Here is a 23087-nt window from a genome sequence, read left to right as displayed (position 1 = left end):
AGCAATAAAACCCCTAAATTAAGAATTTGTAAGCTTTGAATTAATAAATTTTCATTATGTCATTTCTTTTAACTGAACTTGATGTTCATTTGAAAAAATAAATGTTAAAATTGCTAATTAAATTAACAAAAAAATTCACTTTTGTATTTTCACTAAAGTTCACTAAAGGAGTTTTAAAATTAAAAAAAAAAAAAAAAGAAGCAAATTACATTTTATTGGGAGGAATATTAAAAACTGTTTTAACTCTAAATGTACTTGAAATTGTTTTCAATATTTTGGGGATTTTTTTCCTTATTGTGAAAACAATATGGAGGTGCTTCATATGAAATTCAAAACATTTAAAATTTGGTATTTTTAACACCCTAAGTCACATAAGCATAATGTATCTGATCAGAGGCATGCTTATTATTTAATCCATAATTTCTTTTTTACAATTTGCTTCTTAATTTTCCACCCTGGAGAGAATAGCATTTAGATAAATTAAGTGCTAAACTTATATGGACATTAAGTGTTATATGCTCCCCCCCCCCCACCATCTGGTTTTAAAATTAGGTATCATAATCATTTAATCAAGAAAAGAGTAGGATATGAACAGGAATTATATAAGACACTATAATTTTCATGTCCAGTCTTTCTGTAAGAATTGTGGAGGATGCAGAAACCTGTGGCAGTACAAACAAGTTTGAAAACATGATTGACTCGTCAGATAACAGGTTGGTGTTGGGGGAAACCATTAAACAGTTGGTGACAAAGGCAAGCTTCAAAAGACTTGAAAAGTCACATATTGTCATGACCAGCCATGTCTGACTTCTGTTCTAGCAATACTACTTATACAGAATTTTGTGTGTGTGTTATGAATAAACTGCTTAAAGAAAGATTTGAAAAAGCAGAGAAAAATTAACAAGAATGTATGACAACCATGTAACAGTTAATGAGTAAAATGTTGTTGTAGTCTACCACTATTCTGCCTCAGAGAACTTGGAAATTGAGCTGTAGAGGTCATTTCACTATGACTGAATGACTGTCTTCTATGTATTGTATATTGTTAACCATTAAAATTGATTTACTGTATAATTGCTATTAAAATTGACAAGATCATATCCTTTGGAAACTTAAAAATTACATCTAAGTTATGAGTGCTAGTTATTTTTATTACCTAGCTAAGTTAAATTGATTAAACTAGAATAAACTTTTATAAGTATTTCAAACTGCAGTGCATCTTTTCTTTGCAAAACCAAGTGATATGAAATTACATTGCCCACATAGCTGAGTTACTAGTATTAAAGGTGAAAGATTTTATATTTTTGATGTTTCATTCTACTTTTACTGCTTGCTGGAAGCACATAAAAACTCATCAAATTTGCTTACTTCCCACCTCTCAGGAAGTCCTAAAAATTTGTTTTTTTCATAAATGGATGCACCAAATACTCTGAATGATGTAACAAAGAAATTGTGGTTCTCTTCATTTTCAAAAAGAATGGTTTGTCTAGAAACATCCATCAGAGGTGCATGCATGTAATACTTAATGTTTGGTTTTCTTGGTCTTCTCAGAGGGCATTTCCCTTCTTTTTTGTATTAAAAAGTTGTACTGCCAAGAGCAGGGTGTACTTCAAGGATCTGATTTTAATGAGTGTTTTTTGCTCTAACTCACTAATAGGACAGTGTCATCTGATTTATAGGCAATACTCATTCATGTTAATGAATTACAATTTTCTGTCATTTTTGTATCATCAGGGTTATTAAAAGACATTGTCAGCATGTTGTTGATAATCTTAATTCATGAGGACATGGTAAATTGAGATTTTTAGTAGAAAAGCATGTACACTTTATGGAAAATGCAATCTTTATTCTGACTTGAATGAGAACAAACTAATATCCCTGTAGCAACAGAGACAGAATTCCTCAAACTCATTTTTGACAGGAAGCTTGCATTCGTTATGTTGTCAGCAAAGAAGTACAACAAAGCAGTGAACATAGAGGTGCCATGTAATATCCTTTGTACTTATCATCTGTAGTATAAGGTGCAGATTGATGTTTTTCTATATTCTGTGCTTGTCTGCTTGCAGCTTGATTATGGATAACAGTACAGTCATCTCCAGCTATAGTAACCACAACTATGACAAACTACTGAAAAGTCCTGATCAAAGCCTTATACTAAAAGAAATCCACTATAACAAACTATTTTCGTAGTCCCTCTGAGATTGTTGTAGTGAGAGTTGACATGCTTCTGCAAGGGAAAGTATCTTTCATTGTTGAGATCCATCAGCTATCAGTAGACCGACTCATTTTATATATTATTCATTCCCATAATTTGTTATATCAAATGAGCCTACCTTCTTCTTTCAGTGGAAGCATTTGTCACTTAACTTTTCTCGAAAAATGAACTCCTATACCATCATTTTGTATTTTGGTTTAAGCCAATAAGAATACAATTTGGTCAGCTAAATCCAAAATTGCCAGCCCCTCTTTGTTTGTTCAGTATCCAGTTAGATACCTAACAGGATACACCACGAGAAGGTGAGAATTGGACATTAGGTCAGAATCCCTGGTCAGTTCTCTGCATTCTTTTAACCACGCTACCAGCTAAGACGTATATATATATATACATTCAGGTTACCATGGATGCGAAGTGCATATTAATATTGTAATACCATTGATATTGCATTGAAATATATGATGGATATGAAGCGTATGAGGATGCGTATTTGATCCATAATGGCCGGTAAGGTGGTTAAAGGCCATGTGGAGGTCTCCTCTCAGTTATACAGCTTTGACCCTTAAGCACCTATTATGTAAAGATTAGCAAAAGAAGTGTTCTCTGCCAGGTTGACTGGAAAAAGACCCAGAGGAAGACCAAGATATAAGTGGATTGATATGGTAAAAAGTGCTTTAGAAGATAGAAATATAAGATCTGATAATGTTGGGGTCTTGACAGGTAACAGACTGATTTGGAGGAAAATCATAGATATGAAGTAATGATGTAAAATTTTCATGTAGTACTATCATATCCTGTACACTCCCTTGAGAGTACATGGCAGGAATTTGATGATGATGAACTACAGGACTGACTCACACACACAAAATTAGAGGGATGGTGGTGTGCCAGTTCAATAGAGCAGCAGCATTGTCTGAAACGCCTATAGAAAAAACATAGCAACAGGTTATAAGGGATGGTGGGGTCATTTGTTAAGGAACTAGCTTTCTTAATACAACCAAACATTCTGAGGGAGGTTTTAGGTGTACCATTCAAATGTGAGAACAGTATTTAGGCAGATTTGAGATTTATGAAGTATTAGGAGTAGAGCAGAGAAGTAATGCTTAGAATGAAAAAAAAAAAAAAAAAAAATACAAAGCATTTTGGAGGCTGAAAAGGCTAGACTTGATGTGAAAGTAGCCCAAGAAGAGAAACTGATCTTGGTTGGTTGAACAGTTATCAAAAGTGAGAGAGAGGTGAAGCATAGTCTTTCTTCTGAGAAATAATGCAGGATTGTGTTTGGGTATATTACAATTTATTAAATTATCCTCACCTCACCTTGAGAATGGCTAGAAGATCAGTGTTTAAGGTTGTTTTGGCCATATAAGATCTTGAAGTTTGAATGACAGAAAATGGGTGTACTGTGATTAGCACAGCTATGAATAGGATTAGGCATTAGTGAGATAAGACTGTTTGTTGTTGAATAGGAGAAAGAGTATAGGTGAAAGTACATTGCCTTGGGATATACCAGCAGTGATGAAAAATCAAATGAGAGGGAACCATCCACTATGACACACAGTGAATGACCAGAGAAGAAGTCGGCAGTTCACTCACAAAAGGTGGAGACCATAAAATGGGACCTTTTGAAACAAAAGCATGATTGCACACTCAAATACCTTGGAAATGTGGTTGACCACAAGATTCTCCACATCTTTCCATTGCCTGTGTCCAGAGGCAAGTAAGGTTTGTGAATTCTGCTGTAGAATTCATATTGGTCTTCACTAATTTTCTTCCACCTTGGTGAATTAAGAGAAGAGGAGCTAGTTGGAAATCGAAATTAGAATTACAAGGAAGGTTATCTTTCAGCTTCAGTAATTAGACTATGCAATCAATTTTCAGAGGAAGATAATCAAGGGGATAAGTAGTATGCACTACTATACACTATTTAGTTGCCACATGTGTTTGCTATATTGTTTAGCAGGTTTGTACTAACCTATACTGTACAGGCTCTTTTTCTCTCTCTCTCTCTCTCACTATGAAACTTAAAGAAAATGATAGGGAAGGGAGTAACTATCTGGTTTAATAGCACCTCTTCTGTGCAGAGAATAGCATTTCGATTTTGCACCTGTCTATTCTGAAAGTTCGAGATCAGTCATCTCGTTCAGACAGAGATGCTCGCAGATAGTAATCTTTACAGGTTTAAGTTCTTCTGTTTACAATCTCTTCAGTAGTCATCACAGATATAATATTTATTTTATTTCGTGATCATGCTTAATCGAGATGTTTTAAAACTTAATTCTGTTAATCTCTGACCCCAGACTGTTCTTTCACAAGTTTCTCTTCCACGATTTTTCTTAGCCTCTTCTCAGGTATACTTGCATTAATCTTACCTGGAACAGGTAAGATTAATGTAATTAGAGGAAAATTCCTCTAATTTTGACTTTCTTTTTTTCTCTTCAAGGCATTCAGATCAAGGATGTTGTGAATCTGTCAGTTTGTAGAGGAAAGAAGTGAGAAAATAAATATTGTGAGTCTGCTGCCTTGGTATGATGGCACTGAATTGAAAAGGGCCATGGTTGTGGATGGGTCAATTGAGAAGATTGTGCAAGAGGATTTGTGTGCAGATTATAGATGTAGGGAGTGAATTTGGTGGACGAAAGGACTTGTGTAGTCCTGATAGACTGCATTTGATGGTTTTGGTTGTTTATTGAAAAGTTAAAAGAGCAAAATTAGGGAAATTAGAAGTATTATGGGAAAGAGAAGGGGGGAGGAGTGCAGCCAAGTGTGGGTTCAGCCACCCCTGAGATAAATGAGTGTGTATGTACAGAAATGATTATGCAATACTGACTGCAGTTTCACAGGTTTCAAATCTTGATTAGGTTGATAATGACCATACACAAAGGTAACTGTGGGTCCAGGGATATGTTGAAATGCATGCACACGATTGCTAGAGTATTAGAAATAAAGGAAAGGAATTTTTGGCATTGGTTGGCTTGACTTGGCCAAAAATTATAGTCATCAATGAGACCTGGCTGACAGAAAATGATGGGATATAAAGGGTATTGTATTTTCAGGGAGGATAGAGGGAATAGGACAGGAGCTGGGTATTGTTGATGATAGCTAAAGAACTCCAGCCAGCAAAATTGGAAATTAGAGACTTTTAGGTCTGGGAGATATGGCTTATTTGAGACTACCTGGTGGAAATTAGGGCCATATAAGACAAACTATATTATTGGTTGCTGCTATAGACCAGGGATCCACAGAATGATATGGATGCCACACATCACCAGAGTAGAACAATGAGTGCAAGCTAAGCAATTATTATTGGGGCTTCAACTATGGGGACATAGATTGGAGGGAGGAAAGGAGGCCTGGCAAGATGGAAATTAAATTTATACAGTTATTAAGGGATAATTACCTGAAACAGCATATCCAGGCATTTGTGAGTGTTGTATCTGCTAATAGCATCTGAAGATGTATCCATAACCAAGATAGATGCTCTGTCTCCAATTTGGAAGAGCAATTATGCAACCTTGTTCTAGGAAGTTGCTGCACATGTGGAATTCTCTGTCAACAAAGAGTTTGTTGAACTATAAAGCTGATCAATTGTGACAGACTGAAGAAACATCTTGGAGCATTGCCATAGCCTGAGAAACTCCAAGGAAAGAAAGTCAGTAGTGCATGGAAAGTGATCATGGATTGTTTGAGAGAAGCAGTATCAGAATTCATTCCTAAAGTCAGGAGGATAAGCTAAGTGGGGGTTAAGTGAATGATTTGAGATATAATGCAAGAGCTGCAAAAAAAAGAAAAAAAAATCGCCGAGGAAGTGTAAAGAAAAAGGTAATCAGCATATCTATGAGCAGTACAAAGTGCAAGCAATAAGATGTGACTTGTATGGTAAGAAAGGCCTAAGTAAATCCAGAAGAGTTTTTTCCATTATTTAGTAAGTAAGAGGGAGAATGACTTTAATCAGTGCTGATGGTAGGAAGGCGACAGAAGCAAAAGAAATAGTTGCTGAGTTGATCAGTATAAGTAGCACTGCTGATGTTCAGAAAGATTTGAATAGACTTTTTACTTGAACAAAAGCGTGGGGTTGTAGTTTTAACATCAATAAGTGCAAGGTGTTACATTTTGGAGTGCAGAAATATAAGGCTGTTACTATATCGATGGTGCCATACTGCAGGAAGTGGATGAGATTAGAGATGTTGGGAGTGATAGTTGACAGTGGACTGAAGTTTAGAGGGCATATTGCTGGTGTTGCAAAGGCTACACCTCGTACTGCTAGAAGCAGGACCGGCGCATAGTATTTTTCTTGTGTGTGCGATTAATGTTCGGTGCCTTTCCAAAAAAGTTTTTTTTGAATAAAGTGTGAATAAAATGAACAGGAAATGAAAACCACTTTACAGTATAATGTTACCTACTGATTAGGCCTGCTTATACAAATTTTTTCAAGTTATATAAATTTTCAAAATAATATAAAATAGTAACATAAAGTTAAGAGATTTATTCAAATATTCTTTACATTTTGCTAAAAGGGACTCGTCTGGCTTTCATTTTAGCGAAATCCTGTCACAGTACATCAATGTTGATAGACTGAGCAATATTATTTTTTATTGAAATTAGCACCAAACCATTTAGTTTTTCTCGACTCATGCTTGATCGCAGGTAGTTCTTTGTTAATTGTAATTTAGAAAATGTTCTCTCTCCCTTAGCAACTGAAACGAGCAAAGTCAATAGTATTCTCAATGCAATCAGTGAATTTGCAAAGAGTTCTTCAAGGTTGTTATAAATCCGATTCATTGATTATTTTGTGTCGCTGACGCCACCCTAACAGGCTCGAATGTCGAGAAGAATGAGTTACAGTAGTAAGCCAACTTTTAGGGCCGGACCACATGCATCCGATCCAATTAAAATTAGGATACGGAACTCAACAATTAATCATAAGTTGATTCATGATACATCAAAAAATAAAGAACTATTTTAGGTATATTTTCGTAAATTTTAATCAAAAATTACAGTGATATAATCGGGTCCAGGGTACAATTTCAGAATGTATTTGTTCGTTTCCGGTAAGATCTAAAGGGGCCCGAACGGAAGACGACTTACATTCATAATTATATGTACCATTCGTTTAAACTCTTATCTCATATTTTTTGACATCTTTTAGGTGCCTTTTCTTCTGCAGCACCTGTGTATATTGCACACTTCGCACACACCACCAGCTGGGCCTGATAAGAAGTACTCTAACATGTAGGGATAAGGAAGTAGTTGTACCACTGTATAAGGCACTGGTCAGGCTACACTTTGACTGTTGTGCTCAGATCTGGTCACCTGGTTTTCACTGTGATGTGGAGACATTGGAGAGGGTCCAGAGGCAAGTGACTAAGACAATATTGGAACTTTGAAATGCTGGCTATGGAGCGAGGTTGAACAAATGTGGATTGCAGAGTTTGGTGGATAGGAGGAAGAGAGGTGACATGATCAAGACATTTAAGTTAGTGAGAGGATTTTATCAGATTAATCCAGAGGAGATTATAAAAAGAGTGGAAGGTGAGAGGGGAAGAACGAGAGGCCCATCCCTGGAAGTTATGTAAAAGTGTGGTAAAGAGTGGTGTGAGGAGTTGATTTTTTACATGGAGAATTGTCAGTGAATGGAGCACATTACCAGAATGTGTTGTTAATGCAAGGAGTGTTAAGAATTTTAAGATTCTATATGATGAATATGTCGTCAGTTGAGTGAACCTCTCATGATGAGTCTTCTGACTCCATGGAGAGTCTAATAATAATAATTCTGCTGTTACTATTATAAAATGTAAGTACACCCAATTCTCCATTTATGCAGTAGATTGATTCCAAAAAAAAATCATGTAAAAGAGAATACAGTGCACATGAAAAAATAAAAGAATGATTCCAGATGTGAAAACCCGATACGAACAAGTATTCCGATACGAAAAAATATTCCATTAATTTTAGTGGAATATTTTTTATTATAAATACTTATTTAAAGATATACATATGTATCTTAAAGAAAGTAGTGTGTCACTAATAAAACAGAAATTTGAAAAGGTCCAAATACACACCCCGCATGTGGTTATTAGTTAAATTTTATTCGCTGTCACTTTCTTACAGTAGCCGCATTCTTTTGTGTGAAACTGGAATTAAATCACTTCCATCACCTGAAGCACTTTGGCTGTCCTGTTCGCACTGCAATGGCAAAACATTTTCTTCAGTAAAAGGAACTAAATTAGCACTAATTTCCAATAATTTTGGGGTTTTTTTAACCATGAACTCTGTAATTAATTGTTGAGGTCCTGTTTTGACTAGATCTTTGTATAATTCTTCATATCATACCATACGTGACTTCAGTTCACGTTTAAACTGTTCAGCTTGTTCAGTATTTGGATCATGTGTAAGAAAATGACTTTACAGTTTACTAGACATTTGAAACCTTTCTTTAATTAATCTTGCAGTGAGTGGAACCTCTTCATCATCACTTTTTTCTTTTTCATCGAGATTCTCAAGGACAGCTTCTGTTATTTCGTCATTACTAACAGCCTTGTCAACCATCAATTCTTCAATATCTGCAGACGAAAAATCATCAAATTGTTCTCTGCCAACTGTATGTGCTAATCTGATGATATTGGGATATTCAATTGTATGCAAAGGTACAGGGTTTTACTTATTCACACCTTCTGGCCAAGTAGCTTTCCAGCATGCATTTAAAGTTGGTTTCATTTCTGATATCACTAACTTAGAAAGTTTGGTGCAATCTAAAATAGAAAATTTTTTCCACACATCTGTCAGTAAATTATCCTTATCTATATTAGAACGTTATTTTCTTGACCACGAAAATTATGGAAATGACTTCTATTTGGATTTATTGATCAAGTATTTATTGTTATACCAACTAGTTTCACCAGTTACACGCATGTATTGTACGTGTTATGTTTTGTCAAATATAATTGGAATCGGTTGATTTATAGTCTGTAACAGTTTTTAGCTTTAAGTGCCTTGATCAGTTATGTACCTTGAAGATGCCAACAGCCTCAGTTGGTGAAACTAGTTGGTATAACATAGTTGTTCTAAAAAAATACTTGATCAATAAATCCAAATAGAAGTCATTTCCATTATCCTTATCTAGTTTATCCAAAATCTATTGGAATGTTCTTCTTATGTAGTGAGTTTTGAAGTTAGCAATGACACTCTGGTTTAGTGGTTGTATTAAGGATGTTGTATTAGGTGGCAGAAAACAAAATTCCACATTCGGGCATTCTAAAACAGGATTGTCAGGCGCATTGTCTATAATCAATAAAACTTTAAAGTCCAGATTTTTTCCCCCATCAAATAGCATTTAACTTCTGGAACAAAACATTGATGGAACTATTCATTAAAAATTTCTTTTGTAACCCAACCTTTTTTGTTTGCCTTCTAGTGCACTGGTAACGTGTTAAAATCCACACCCTTCATTGTCCGCGGTGTTGGGGATCAATTAATGAGCAGGGGAGTGAGAAGCAGGTTTTTGCATGCAGAGTTGTGAATGATTGGAATGCCTTGCTTGAGAGTGTGGTGTCTGCAGAGAATTTGAGTGTGTTTAAAGGCACGGTATGATAAAAAGGACCTAGATGAGTCTGATTCCATGGGGTCTTGGGGTAATAATAATAATTTATATACAATCTCCTGAAACATGGCTGCAAAATAATAGTCCTACATAAGTTCTACTTGGCGTTCTTTATAATCTCTAATATTTAAAACATCAAAGGGGTTCCCCAAAATTCATGTTTAAGTTCAAATATAACGTTCAAGGAAATGATAATTATAATGGAATTTTTAACAGAGCTGAATTCTAACAGAAATTTTAAAAATAAGTGCCAGTTGAACCATGTAAAATCAAAATGTACCATGTAAAAATAGAATTGCTTTTGTTTTCTAAACCATGTTATTTCAAAATTGTGTAAAACAAGGAGGTGTAAAAAGATAATTGCCTATATATTACTAAGACAGAACCTAACTTTTACAATGGCATCTGCCCGCCATAGAAGATGGGACCGAATGACATGTTGCCCGTGTTCAAGAGAATTGGCGGTGTTATGACAGATAGGTAGTGGTGGTTAAAGTATTGTGGTTAAAATCTTTTCTTATATCATTGTATACCAATGTTATAAGAAAAGATTTTTTTGAGGTGGGGGGATATTCAGTTTGCTGATGATACAAAACTGGAGATGTTAGTGATGTAGATATCCTTCATCATGTTTTAAATAAATTGGCATTGTGAGCGAAGGGTAATGATTGTGCATTTCATAAGATGATAATGTTGCAAGGTATGAAATACCTTGCAACATCTTAAACTATAAGAAATTTCATAATTTCTTATAGTTTGTGCTTTAAACTGTTAGTCATCTTTACCCCTGAAGATGTTAGTCTTATGACTAACGAAACTTGTCGGATGTTTTTAGTACTGGTTTAGTTTTAAAAACAGTTTTCTTTAATAAACATGTGGGTCACAAAACCAGAATAACTATATTGAACTTCTTAACCTTGAAATTCTGCAGGAATAAATATTCAGTTGCTTGCTGGTGATGTAAAATTAGGTAGAGTAATAGTTAAGGGGATGTGGAGAGCTTGCGTGGTGATTTTAAATAAGCTGTCAGTATGGACAAAAGATAATGGTGTCAGTTCAGTGTGGAGAAATGTAAATTTATGCATTTTGGGAGCTGTGTATCACATTGATGGCAATGTGCTCCACGAAATAGAGGAAGCTAAAGGTTTAGGAGTAGTGGTAGACAGAGTTCAAGTTTAGAGGACATATTGCTAAGGTTGCTAAGATAGCCCATAAGATTACTTGGCTATTGTAGAACACACAAGTAGAGATAAAGAAGGTGTTATTCCTGTTTATAAGACCTTGATACGTCCACAGCTAGATTACTGTGTTCAACTCTGGTCTCCTGGATTTCTTGGGGATGAGAAAGTGGTAGAGAAGATTCAGAGGCAAGTGACCAAGATGGCAAGTGATCTGTGGAATGTTCCCTATGAAGACAGAATTGAGGGTGTGTGGATTGCAGAAATTGGTTGATAGGAGTAAAAGAGGGGATATGATGGAAACATTTAAGTTGCTTAAAGAATTTTATAAGATTGATGCAGAGGAAATGTTTCACACTTAGCTGGAAGGACCAGAACAAGGGGGTCATCCCTGGAAGTTGAATATAGGTGTGGTGATTAGGGGTGTGAGGACTAGATTTTTTGCTTGGAGAGTTGTGAATGTGTTGCTAGTGTCAGTTGTGAGTGCTTTGTCTTTTAATGTGTTCAAGGAGAGGTATGATAGAGTGAGTGGATAGTTTGAGTCTTCCACGATGTCTTTGCACTTGATGAAAGCATCCGTACAATGATAATAATAATGTCCACTTCCACTCTTTTATAATGTTTCTGCTCTTTTAAAAGGAATATCAAACTGAAATCTGAAAGGTCTATCATATCACCTCTTTTCTCCTCTCCATCAAACTCAGCAACTTACATTGCATAAACTGCTCTTCATAGCCATCATTCCAGGATCCTGATATTACTTGGCCATTTCTCTCTTGATCCTCTGGTGTTTCAACATTACAATGAAAACGAGACCAAATTTAGGCACAGTAGTCATTATGTTGGCTGACCAGTGCTTTATACAAAGGCTCAACCATCTTTTTATCCTTACATTTCAGTGTACTTCTTATCATAGCAGCACTACAGTGAGCAGTCTTGCATTGAGCCCTCATAACTTTAATGAAAAAAGTTAATTACTGTGGTTATCATGTAATTTATTGTTTCATAATTTCTACAAACATTTGGCTTTGAAATAATGTTGGATCTAATATCCACTTATCCTATGTAATTATAAATTGTTTAGTTCTAGAATTTTCCATTTAATATTTTCGGATCAGGGTTTGACCGCAGATAAGAGGGGGAGTACAATATTTATTCCAATTTGGTTACCTCTATGAACTTGAATTCTCATTGATTCTATTTGAATTTCTCATTTCGTTGAAACTGATCAAGTTTATTCTTTTTATCACATCGTTTAGATTTCTTTCATTTAAGTCTCCATCCAGTACTGTCAGTTCAATCAATGTTATTTTCATTTTTTCATAATGCTTTATACAAGTCTTAAATTTGTTCTCCTTCCTCAGGATTATAGGCATTATATTATATTTGGTTGCATTTAGAATGTTTTCTTTTTATTCTCAATATCCTTTCTAATACATATTTTCATTCTTTTATATAATATTGAAAATATTCAGATATCATCATTACTCAACTTGTTTTAAAATACTTGATTTCTTTTCTGTCCCACTAAATATTTATTTTATACACACATTTCTTTTTCTTGTTTTGTCATTAAACTTACTGGGTTAAATACAGAGGGAATTAAAAGAAAAAAAGGGTAGAACAGTAGGCCATTTGTCAAAGTTCTGTCAAGGTGGAGTGAGGAGTGGATTTTTTTATGGGGAGAATGGTGGATGAATGGAATGTATTACCAGTAGAACATACATTGAATGTTTTGAGTGAGAACTCCTGTGATGAGTATTGAATCCATGGTGGTTGCTCTAATAATAATTCTTCAGTTCTGTTTGTCATTTCCTTTGTTCTTTCTGTGAAAACTTTCTGGGTAGTGTGCTTCTTTTAAACATTTCATTTTACATCATCTGAATGGGTTTCCAACCTGATCGATGTGGCCTTTTCGTATCAGGCTGGATCCTTCTGGTAGGTCACATTACCGACATACATTGCCTCCATTGCTCTTCCACGATGCTCAGGTAGCAGGTAGGATTGAAAGCGAAAATTAAATATTTTGTAGCATTATAAAATCAACAGGGCCTCTGTAGCTCAGTAATGATGAGTGTTGACTCCATGTTGGTTGCTGTAATAGTAAGGTATTGCTTTTAGTAATGGAAAGAACTTTTATAAGAGCTTTTCAGCTGAAGGTGTTAGCTGGTTTCATGCAGGTACTATGGTTATCCTCTTCAAAAGAGGAAGGAAAAATCATGCCACCTCCACATGAAATAATCTTTTATCCCACTAGGCTGACAAATCAGGCCACCCGTGTTATAGTATTAATTAATTAGGTGTCTATAAAGTCAGATTATGGATGAAACATCTGATTGAACCTAGCATGTTAAGAGAAAGATATGATGAAATGAATTTTCTTTTTGAAAAATGATGTCAACAGATAAATTTTTCATTTTGCTATTAAAAAAAAGTTTTATAGTAATAACTAATTTATAGGAATTTACTTGCTTTATCCAGTTAGATTGGTTGCTATTCAGATTGGGAATATTTATATTTTTATGAATTTTTCCTTTGCTGAATTCTATAAATTACATTTTGTTCATTAATTTTCAAGATAAATTAACTGATTTTGAAAAATTCTGTTTTGTAGTGGATGAACAATCAGTATCACACATTGATTTGTTACAAATCAGTGTGGCTGTAATAACAAGGTAAAATTTCTGAGTTTTATTTAGTAAATTTCAGTAGCTTTCATTTTATGCAAGTATTAATTGGAAAAGGGCCTTAGGATAGATATTTCTACTAACTTTCTGCTTAGTCATAATTCTAATGTTCTGATGACTGAAATTTGAGTTAATATTACAATAAACATGCATATGTGTATTTAAAAAAATGCACTTATTTTTGAAAAAAGCCAAAAATAGTTCATAAATATATAAAATGCTAAATGCCCATGGCTCTTTTATTATAGTAATCAAAATTTTATAATATATAGTGAACTCTCAATTACCTCATCATATCATGACGATTGTTGATCACTTAACTCAAGGTACTTTGAACTGAATATAAGGTTACATAGTAGTACAGTTCTACAAGCTGTTTGCCATGCTAACTCAGTTGAAAATTGATTAACAAGATTTGTTATTTGAAGGTTGGATAATATAGATCACTATGTATAATAAAAAGTGTGTTAAATCTTGTCTTAGATTTATTCAATTTCATATTAGAAAATTCCATTGCTTTGCTTGCCAATAGATTGATGTGATAGAAATAAGGAGAAAAATAAAAATATAGCCAATAATTCAGTGGCATGTCAGTTGTTCTTATTTAATACTTGAGGCTCTATTCTCATGTTTTTGATAGGCTGGACTTTGTATAAGTAATGTTTTTAAACTGACCTATCAATATATTCTGGATGGCTGTAGGTTGGATTTGCCATTGAATGTCATTTTAAAATTGTGTATTAACTGCAAATGTGTTACTGGTTTCAATTAGTGTCAGAATTAGTTATGATACAAGGTTATAGTATTTGTTTTATTACTGCAATCATGCAAATATCAGTTTTATTTATATTTTTTAAACAGGTATTCCACTTAAATCATTTTCTTTTTCTCTTATTGTGCACATTTACTTTGCACTGTTAGCAGAGGTGTATTATACAAGTTAGTTGTGAAACCTATTCCTTACAAGGTAATTTAATAAATGTGTAAGATATTTAAGCCAAACATATAAGAATAATTGAAATTATTTTTAATATGAATTAATTAATCCATTGCATGAATAATTTAGACATGTAAAGAAGTATTGTTTCTATTTAATTATAAATTTTTTTTATATTAGTAAATAAATAAATGTGCATTTATTTTATTTTATTTTTAGTCATAGGAGAGCTGCTTGGAAGTGGGCATTAGATCGTGTAGCAGTTGCTAGTAGATGGACTTGGTTACAGGCTCAGGTGTCTGACCTTGAATATCGTATAAGACAGCAGAATGAAATATATCGTCAGTTAAGGGCTTCCAAAAGCCCACTTGTGCTGGATGATTCTGTTCCTTTAGAAGAAACTGATTTTTTTTCTGGTGCCAAAGAAGTTAAGACACCATGCAGTCTAGAAAGGCTGAGTGAACCGTCCTTACTGACAAGTGTAGACACCCTAAACCTTCATGGTACTGCAGGATCTTCCCTCATTACAAAACACCCGCCCAAAATTGCAAATGGCTACCTGGAGCGAGGTTCTGTCACAAGTAATGGTTACCATGCTGTCAGAGGGATTGCATCAACTACTGATTGCTATTTGGACTGCAATTCAAAACAAGTTGGGGATAGCACTAGTACTGAAATTTCTCCTGGTATAAGTGGAAGGTGTATGCATGTTAGTAGGACGCGGCCGTTGAAAAATTTCAGGAAACGAAAGCTTTTGAGGACAATGGGTTTGCACTTAGTGAGTCGCAAAGCTGCTAGGTTATCTACAGTTCGGTGTAACTGCAGCTGTCAGTCAGAAATGCTTCCTTGTGCTTTATGTGGAGGACGTTACAACAACATTCAATCTCTGGATCCAGAAGTCATGCCTCTTCTTGAAAGGATAGCACTTTTGGATCCATGTTTACATCCTGTGTTATCTTTTGAGCATGGTAAGTTTAAATTTTCTTGTTTTTTATAGTGTATCATATGCATGCTGTTTAGTGTAATTGTTAATTACATAATATACCCCTAGTGGGTACTTTATCTGTAATTAAAAAAAAAAAAAAAAAAAGCTGCTGAGTGAGTGAAAATATGATTGGCTGAATATCAGATCAAACTATCTATTCATTTCTTAATGGAGCTAAGGAGCTAAAATGTACAGAGATAGTTACATGACTGGTAGGGGAAAAGTCTGAAAAACCAAAATTTTGTTTTTAAGTACTCTATTATTATTATTTTACTTTTAATAATTTTTTTTTTTTTTCCCACAAAATGGCGTTCCCTTTAACTGGAAATAGTTACAGATATTACAGATGGGCTTTTAATAAATTAAAGACTTAATTCGGGGGTATATTATGTTAGTCAAGTAAATAATTGTTTAATATCCGACATGTTTCACTGACTAATATCTCTCTCAGCATTTTCAGGGATACACTGGTAAGCAATGGAAAGTAACAAAAACTAGGAAACTAACAGACAATTCTAAAAATTATATAAAGTTATTACTGTGTGTGATACAATACGCGTGTTGCAAGTACAACGTTTTATTTGTTAAGATTTTTATTGTAATTTTCATGAAAGTTCATTTCTTTTTGGTTAAATGATCTAATTAGAGTTTTCCATATAGCTGGTAGGATTAGGCTTTGATTCTTATTTATGTTACCTGTTGAACAGGCGACTGTAGCAGCTTCTTTGAATGTTCTGGAATGGTAGTTCTCTTCTATGTAGGGCATATGACTCTTATCCCATTCAATATTATGGTTGGTAGGGGCGAAGCGGGAAGAAAGGCCTGATATATCTTGTCTGTTATTCCTTACATAGCCTATGTGTTCTTTCTTTCTTGTTTCAAAACTTCTAGATGTCTGTCCGATGTAATTAATACCGCAAGAACAAGGTATGCTATAAACTCCAGAGTATTTGTAGAAAGGATGGCTATCTTTCGGTGATCTTATAAACTTTTGAATGGTCTCAATAGGTTTGAAGGTTACTCTGATATTATATGGTTTTAGAAGAAAAGCTAATTTTTTGGATATGGTACTAACAAATGGAATCGTTATAGAGCTGATGTATTGGGTTTCATCTCATTGTCTTTGTGGTATGTCATTAAAGAGAATCTTGTTGATGAGGCTTGTAGGGTAGCCATTCACAAAAGTTATATACAGAAACTTTCAATCAAAGTAAAAAGACACAAATTAAAAAAATTAACGCACTATATGATAATCACATCAACTCTAAACCTTCCCTACCAGACAACCAAGTCATTGTGAACCAATCTAATCACATCTTAACAAAACCAGAAATTTCTATTCTCAAAAAAGGATTCAATTTCGCCTTAAAACCAACTACTATTCCAAAAATGGACTTTATCTGCAACTTAGAGAAAGCCTTCTCATTATTTCCATACATAATAGCCAATGACCTACGATTAAAAAGCAGCTTAATCCTTTAGATATTCTCACACCAACTCTAGCACTATGGAAAGAAAAGTAGTACTCAAATTAAAGAACAACAAAGAAATCATTATACTGAGAGCAGACAAGGACAACAACACTGTCATCTTAAATACTAAGGAATATGAAGAAAAGATCAATAATCTATTATCAGACACATCTGTCTGTGATGTTCTTAACACAGATCCTACTCACAAAAACCATCTTGATACCAATGAACTATTAAGTGATATGACCAACTGGCCTGTGGACTTGATCAAAAAACTAAAATCTATGCATCTGTTAACTCCAAGACTATATGGTGTTCCCAAAATCCATAAAGAAGGCATACCACTATATCCAATAGTAGATGGTATCCATTCCCCTACTTTTCAAACTATCAAAATATCTAGCCAAAATGTTACAAGAACACATTCACGACACGGATTCTTATATCAAGAACTCTCAACATTTCTTGGAGAAATTAAAAAACACCCGTATCTCTGAAGATAATATTATGGCTAGCCTAGATGTCACATCTCTATTCACAAATATTCCAGTTTCAGAAGTCATCGACATCTTAGAAAACTTGTTCCCGCCAAACATCACCAAGTTGTTCAAGCATGGTTTAACTTCGAATTATTTTACATGGCAAAAAACCTACTATAAACAACTTACTGGATTAGCCATGGGTAGCCCTCTCTCTATCCTTCTTGCTGACCTATTCTTAGAAAATTTGGAAACTCAAATTTTATCCCAAATTACCCCTAAACCAACCACATGGTTTAGGTATGTTGACGGCACCTTCATCAAAGGAAGAACTAATGGATTATCTAAACAAAATCAGTTTCTTCCACAACACTATCAAGTTCACATTGAACTAGAAAAAGATAATAAACTTCCATTCCTAGACGTCCTTATTAAGAAACAAATTGACAATAGCATCAACTTGTCGGTATATAGAAAACCTACCAACACTGGCTACCTCCATTTCGACTCATCTCACCACATATCCCATAAACTCAGCATTATCCATAAGCTTAAAAAAAAAGAGCTATACAGTGTACCACAGACCCTGGCAACTTACAAGAAGAATTATTCAAGAGGAAATACAAGAAGAAAATATTCAGAGATCTATCCCTTAATGGCTACCCTACAATACTCATCAACAAGATTCTCTTTAATGAATCCACAAAGACAACAAGATGAAACCCAATACATCAGCTCTATAACAATTCCATTTGTTAGTACCATATCCAAAAAATTAGCTCTTCTAAAACCATATAATATCAGAGTAACCTTCAAACCTACTGAGACCATTCAAAAGTTTATAAGATCCCTTTCTACAAATACTCTGCAGTTTACAGCATATCCTGTTCATGCAGCATCAATTACATTGGACAGACATCTAGAAGTTTTGAAACAAGAAAGAAAGAACACATAGGCTATTTAAGGCCTATGTGTTCTTTCACATAGGCCTTACATAGAAGAAAGGCCTGATATAACAGACAAGATATATCAGGCCTTTCTTCCCACTTCGCCTCTACCAACCATAATATTGAATGGGATATGAGTCATATGCCCTACATAGAAGAGAACTACCATTCCAGAACATTCAAAGAAGCTGCTACAGTCGCCCATTCAACAGGTAACTTAAATAAGAATCAAGGCTTAATCCTACCAGATATATGGAAAACTCTAATTAGATCATTTAACCAAAAAGAAATGAACTTTCATGAAAATTACAATAAAAATCTTAACAAATAAAACGTTGTACTTGCAACACGCATATTGTATCACACACAATGATAACTTTATATAATTTTTAGAATTGTCGGTTAGTTTCCTAGTTTTTGTTACTTTCCATTGCTTACCAGTGTATCCCTGAAAATGCTGAGAGATATTAGTCAGTGAAACATGTTGGATATTAAACAATTATTTACTTGACTAACATACCGAATTAAGTCTTTAATTTATTAATACTAGTGGTCAAGAAAAAAGGTCATAAGATGGGCCCCCCCCTTTTTTTTTTTTTTTTTTTTTCATTGTATAAATCTTAAAAGAGGAGCTTGTTTTACTCCTTTATCTTTATTTTCTTTTAGGAGTATATGCATTAAAAGGAAAATCCATGGAATTTGCATTCATTACTGAACAAAAGGAATGAAGTGGAAGTTTAAAGAATGTTCCAAATTTAGTTTTTTGTGCATTTTGGCGAGATCAACTTGAGGCTTGTTTAGTCCAATTGTACATCTGCTTTTGAACTGAGCATTCACTTGGCAGTGGAGCTGACTAGTCTTATATCCATAATATTAGAACGTGAAGAGTTTTGTACAATATATAAACTGAATAAGCAAAAAAAAAATAAAATAAAATGAAAAATATTAAAGTGAACAGTCTGGTGTATTTTCCTCTTTGACGACAAACACTCTGGAAAATGAATTTTCGCATTCATACAGGAAAGCAGTAATTTAATATATTGTATCCTGTTATGTCCTGAAAAGGACATATCTGAAAATGATGGTAAAAAAAAAAAAAAAAACAGACAGAAAAACCTACAGAATTCAACATGATTGAATCCTTGCTCTTCCTAGAATTGACTATAGTAGTATTAGCATGACACTCAGCTTTGTTTTTGTGCAAATTGTTTTTAAATGATGGAGTTTTAAAATTGCCAACTTTTGAGCAGTACTGGTTTTTCGACTTTTCAGTTGTACTGATTTTAAAAATGTGCTATATTTTCTTTAGTACTGTAGTTCATTACTTTTCCTGTCCATTCTTCCTTAATTCATGTCTGTCATTATTTTAACTGCATTTATTATTATTTCATTAACCTCTATGGAGTCAACAGACTCATTGTATGAGGTCCACTCAACCAGTAACATGTCTTTCATAATGAGCTTTGAAGTTATTTACATTACCTGCACTCACAATGCACTCCGCCAGTGCATTCCACTCACTAACAACTCTCCAACATAAAAAATCTGCTCCCCACACCCTCCTTCACCACATCTTTATACAACTACCCAGGGATGGCCTATCTTCTTCCCATCTTAACATCCATTCTTTTTATCATTTCTTCTGATAGAATCCCTTAACTAACGTGAAGGTCTCTATCCACCAACCTCCTACTATCCACCTATTCCTCCTCCTATGAAGGTCTCTATCCACCAACCTCAGTAATCCACATTCTCTCAAACATAGCCAACACTCCAGAGTACTGATATCACTTTGGTTGTTTGCTTTTTGACTGTCTCTATTGTTTCCACATCACAATGAAAACTAGATAACCAAATCTGAGCACAGTAGTCCATATGTGGTCTGACCAATGCCTTATGTAAAGTCACTACCAACTCCTTATCCCTATATGTCAGTGTAATTTTTAACAGAGATTGGTAGATCCTCTGCTACTAATGGCTCACACAAAAAGTTAATGAAGTTTGAGTGTGGTTAGTAGTTGGAAGGAGTTCAATCATTCGGTGCTGTTGCCACACTCTCCCTTGATGAGTCTTTGGACTCCCTGGAAGTGTCACATAATAATAATAATACGATGTACAGTCTTTGCAGCACTTGCGATGTGCCCACTGTCTACCATCACTCCAACATCCCAGATCTCTCCACTTCCTGAGTACAGCTTCAACAGTACAGTAGTTATCTTATTTCTTTATCCAAAAGTGTAACACCATCCATTTATTAATATTAAAACTGCAACTCCCACTGATTTGTCTAAGCTTAAAAGTCTGTTCAAATTAGGAGTAGTGCTGATGTTAATTCTTTAACATCAGCACTACGCCTGATAATTCTACCTAACTTTTCATCATCAGCAAACATTTGAAGATCCCCAGTCAATCCACATGAAATATCATTAACAAATAAGTTCAATAGTAGGGACCCAAGAACAGAATCCTGAGGTATGCCACTGGTCACTTTCCTTTTCTGAGACAATGCTTCATCATACACAACTTGCTGGTATCATTCAGAGAGCCAATCTCTGAGCTATCTTACCAGTATACTATCTATTCCTTTTCTCTGCAGTTTGTTCACCAACTTCAGTTGGTAATCTAACAAATGCTTTTGCGAAGTCCAAGAATATCATTGTATATGATTCCTTATCCAACACATTCATCACCTTATGCCTTATCATAAAACATAAGCAGATTGCTAAAACAAGACCTGCCCTTTACAAACTCATGCTGATCATCGTAAAGAATCTTTCATTAGAGAATCGTATGTCCATCATCCTAATCCTGTATTCTACTTCAAATCAATTTTTCAACACTCTGATCACAACTACAGATATACATACCAGTCTATAATTGGAAACTTCTGTTCTCAACCCATGTTTGTGGAGAGAGATTATTTTGCCTTCTTTCTTCTCCTTAGGAACTTTGTCCACCGTAAGACTGTCATTAAATAACCAGGTCAAGGGCATGGCTAAATCTTTTGCACATTCTTTAAAAATACATGTGGATATATCATCCATTCCTAAAGCATTATTAACATCTAACCCAAGCAACACTTGATACACCTGATTCTTTCACCTTAGTCCTTGCTTCCCTTCTACATGTTGCATAGCATCATCCATTCCACTATATTGTATGCTGTGGTTACTCTGCTACCATACTATCCACCAGTGTCAACCTGTCATAATTATTTTTATATCTTGCTTGCCACTTAACAAAAAAAAAAAAATCCCTTGGATTAGCTTTGACCTGACTGGCCAATCTCCTCTCATATTCTACTTTTTTTCATTTTTAATCATGCTTGTCACTTTTCTGGCCACCAGTTAATCTTCCTTGTACACTATCTCTTCTTTTCAGTCCACATTCCTGTAATTACTCCTATTAGGATAATCTTCCTTTTACTTGCTCAACTAATTTGTCTAAACATTTCACAATCAGTACTCTCCATATTCCCTGGTCTATAACAGCATCCTATTAGATATACTACTCTGTTGATCTCAACTTCACACCAAATAGCTTCAAAATCTTCACACTTACTACTGTTTTCCACTTTGAAATGACACAGTTCCTCTGCTACCATTAACAATACTCTCTTCATCTCCCTATCCTTGCAAAAAATTCTATATCCTACCATTTAAAGTCCTGACAGTATTATCATCCTCAATCAACCAAGTTTCACTTATGCCAGTTATCCCTGGCATACTGATTCAATCAGTGCTACAAACTCAGCCACTCCATTTCTGATACTGCATACATTAGTATAATAAGCATAACAATTTTCCACTCTTTGAGGCCATCCCATAAAGACAATCACTCTTTACTCTCTCTGCTATAGTGAACTTATCTCTTTGTTCTGATCATCCCTATTTCCCTGATCCTTACTCTGATTTTCATTCATATTCTTATCTCCACCATTTTGCACTGCATTTTTCTTTTTTTGCCGGATTAATAGACAGATGCAGTATCAGTAACAGGCTGGAAACTAAAAACTAGAATTAATTTTGATTATTAGTTGATATTTTATTACATTAATTGTATTTTCTTTTCATATTTTAATTTCAAACATTAGCTACTTGAAAATGATTCCTGCATGGACTTTGATCTGTGGATCAGTTTTCAGCTTGGCCAACAGAGAATGCTTGATAAAAACTATTTGTTATGTGTTTTGCTATTTTAATGTCTAATTGTTACATGGACTGGTGTAGTAGAAGTTATCTGAAAGATCACATGACAAACATGTGAAAAATATGTACCTTGTAACTTAAGTATTATTATTATTATTACGGGCAACTTCAGGGAGTCCTTAGACTCATCAAGGGAGGCCCTAAACATCATGTCCACACAACTATTCGACATTCTCACAGTATCTATCATACCTTGCCTCGAACTCGTCACTATCATAGCACCCACAACAGACTCTAGCAGCTTATTCCACTCATTTACCACTCTAAAAGTAAAGAACCCAGCTCTAACACCCTTGCTAACCACACTCTTGCCCAGCTTCCATAGATGTCCCCTAGTTCTCCCACCACCAGTCCTGATCTCAAAAATATCCTCTGAATTCAT

The 23087-nt window shown here is 34.6% G+C and overlaps 1 protein-coding gene across 1 annotated transcript in view; it reads left to right on the top strand.

Moving 5' to 3' along the window:
- The window catches only part of nsl1 (non-specific lethal 1), a 187728-nt gene that overhangs the window by 51347 nt on the left and 113294 nt on the right, over positions 1-23087 (top strand). Inside the window, exon 2 of the mRNA XM_090404984.1 lies at positions 14834-15582. Coding sequence (XP_090261110.1) covers positions 14834-15582 — 749 coding nt within the window. The remainder of the gene's footprint in view (positions 1-14833; positions 15583-23087) is intronic.

The sequence above is a fragment of the Typopeltis vanoorti genome, chromosome 15 (assembly GCF_054136105.1).
Source record: "Typopeltis vanoorti isolate ZY-2024b chromosome 15, IOZ_Tvanoo_1.0, whole genome shotgun sequence".
NCBI classification, from domain to species: Eukaryota; Metazoa; Arthropoda; class Arachnida; order Uropygi; family Thelyphonidae; genus Typopeltis; species Typopeltis vanoorti.
The sequence above is the reverse complement of the archived record's forward strand: the minus strand, read 5'-3'. Positions and strand labels throughout refer to the sequence as shown.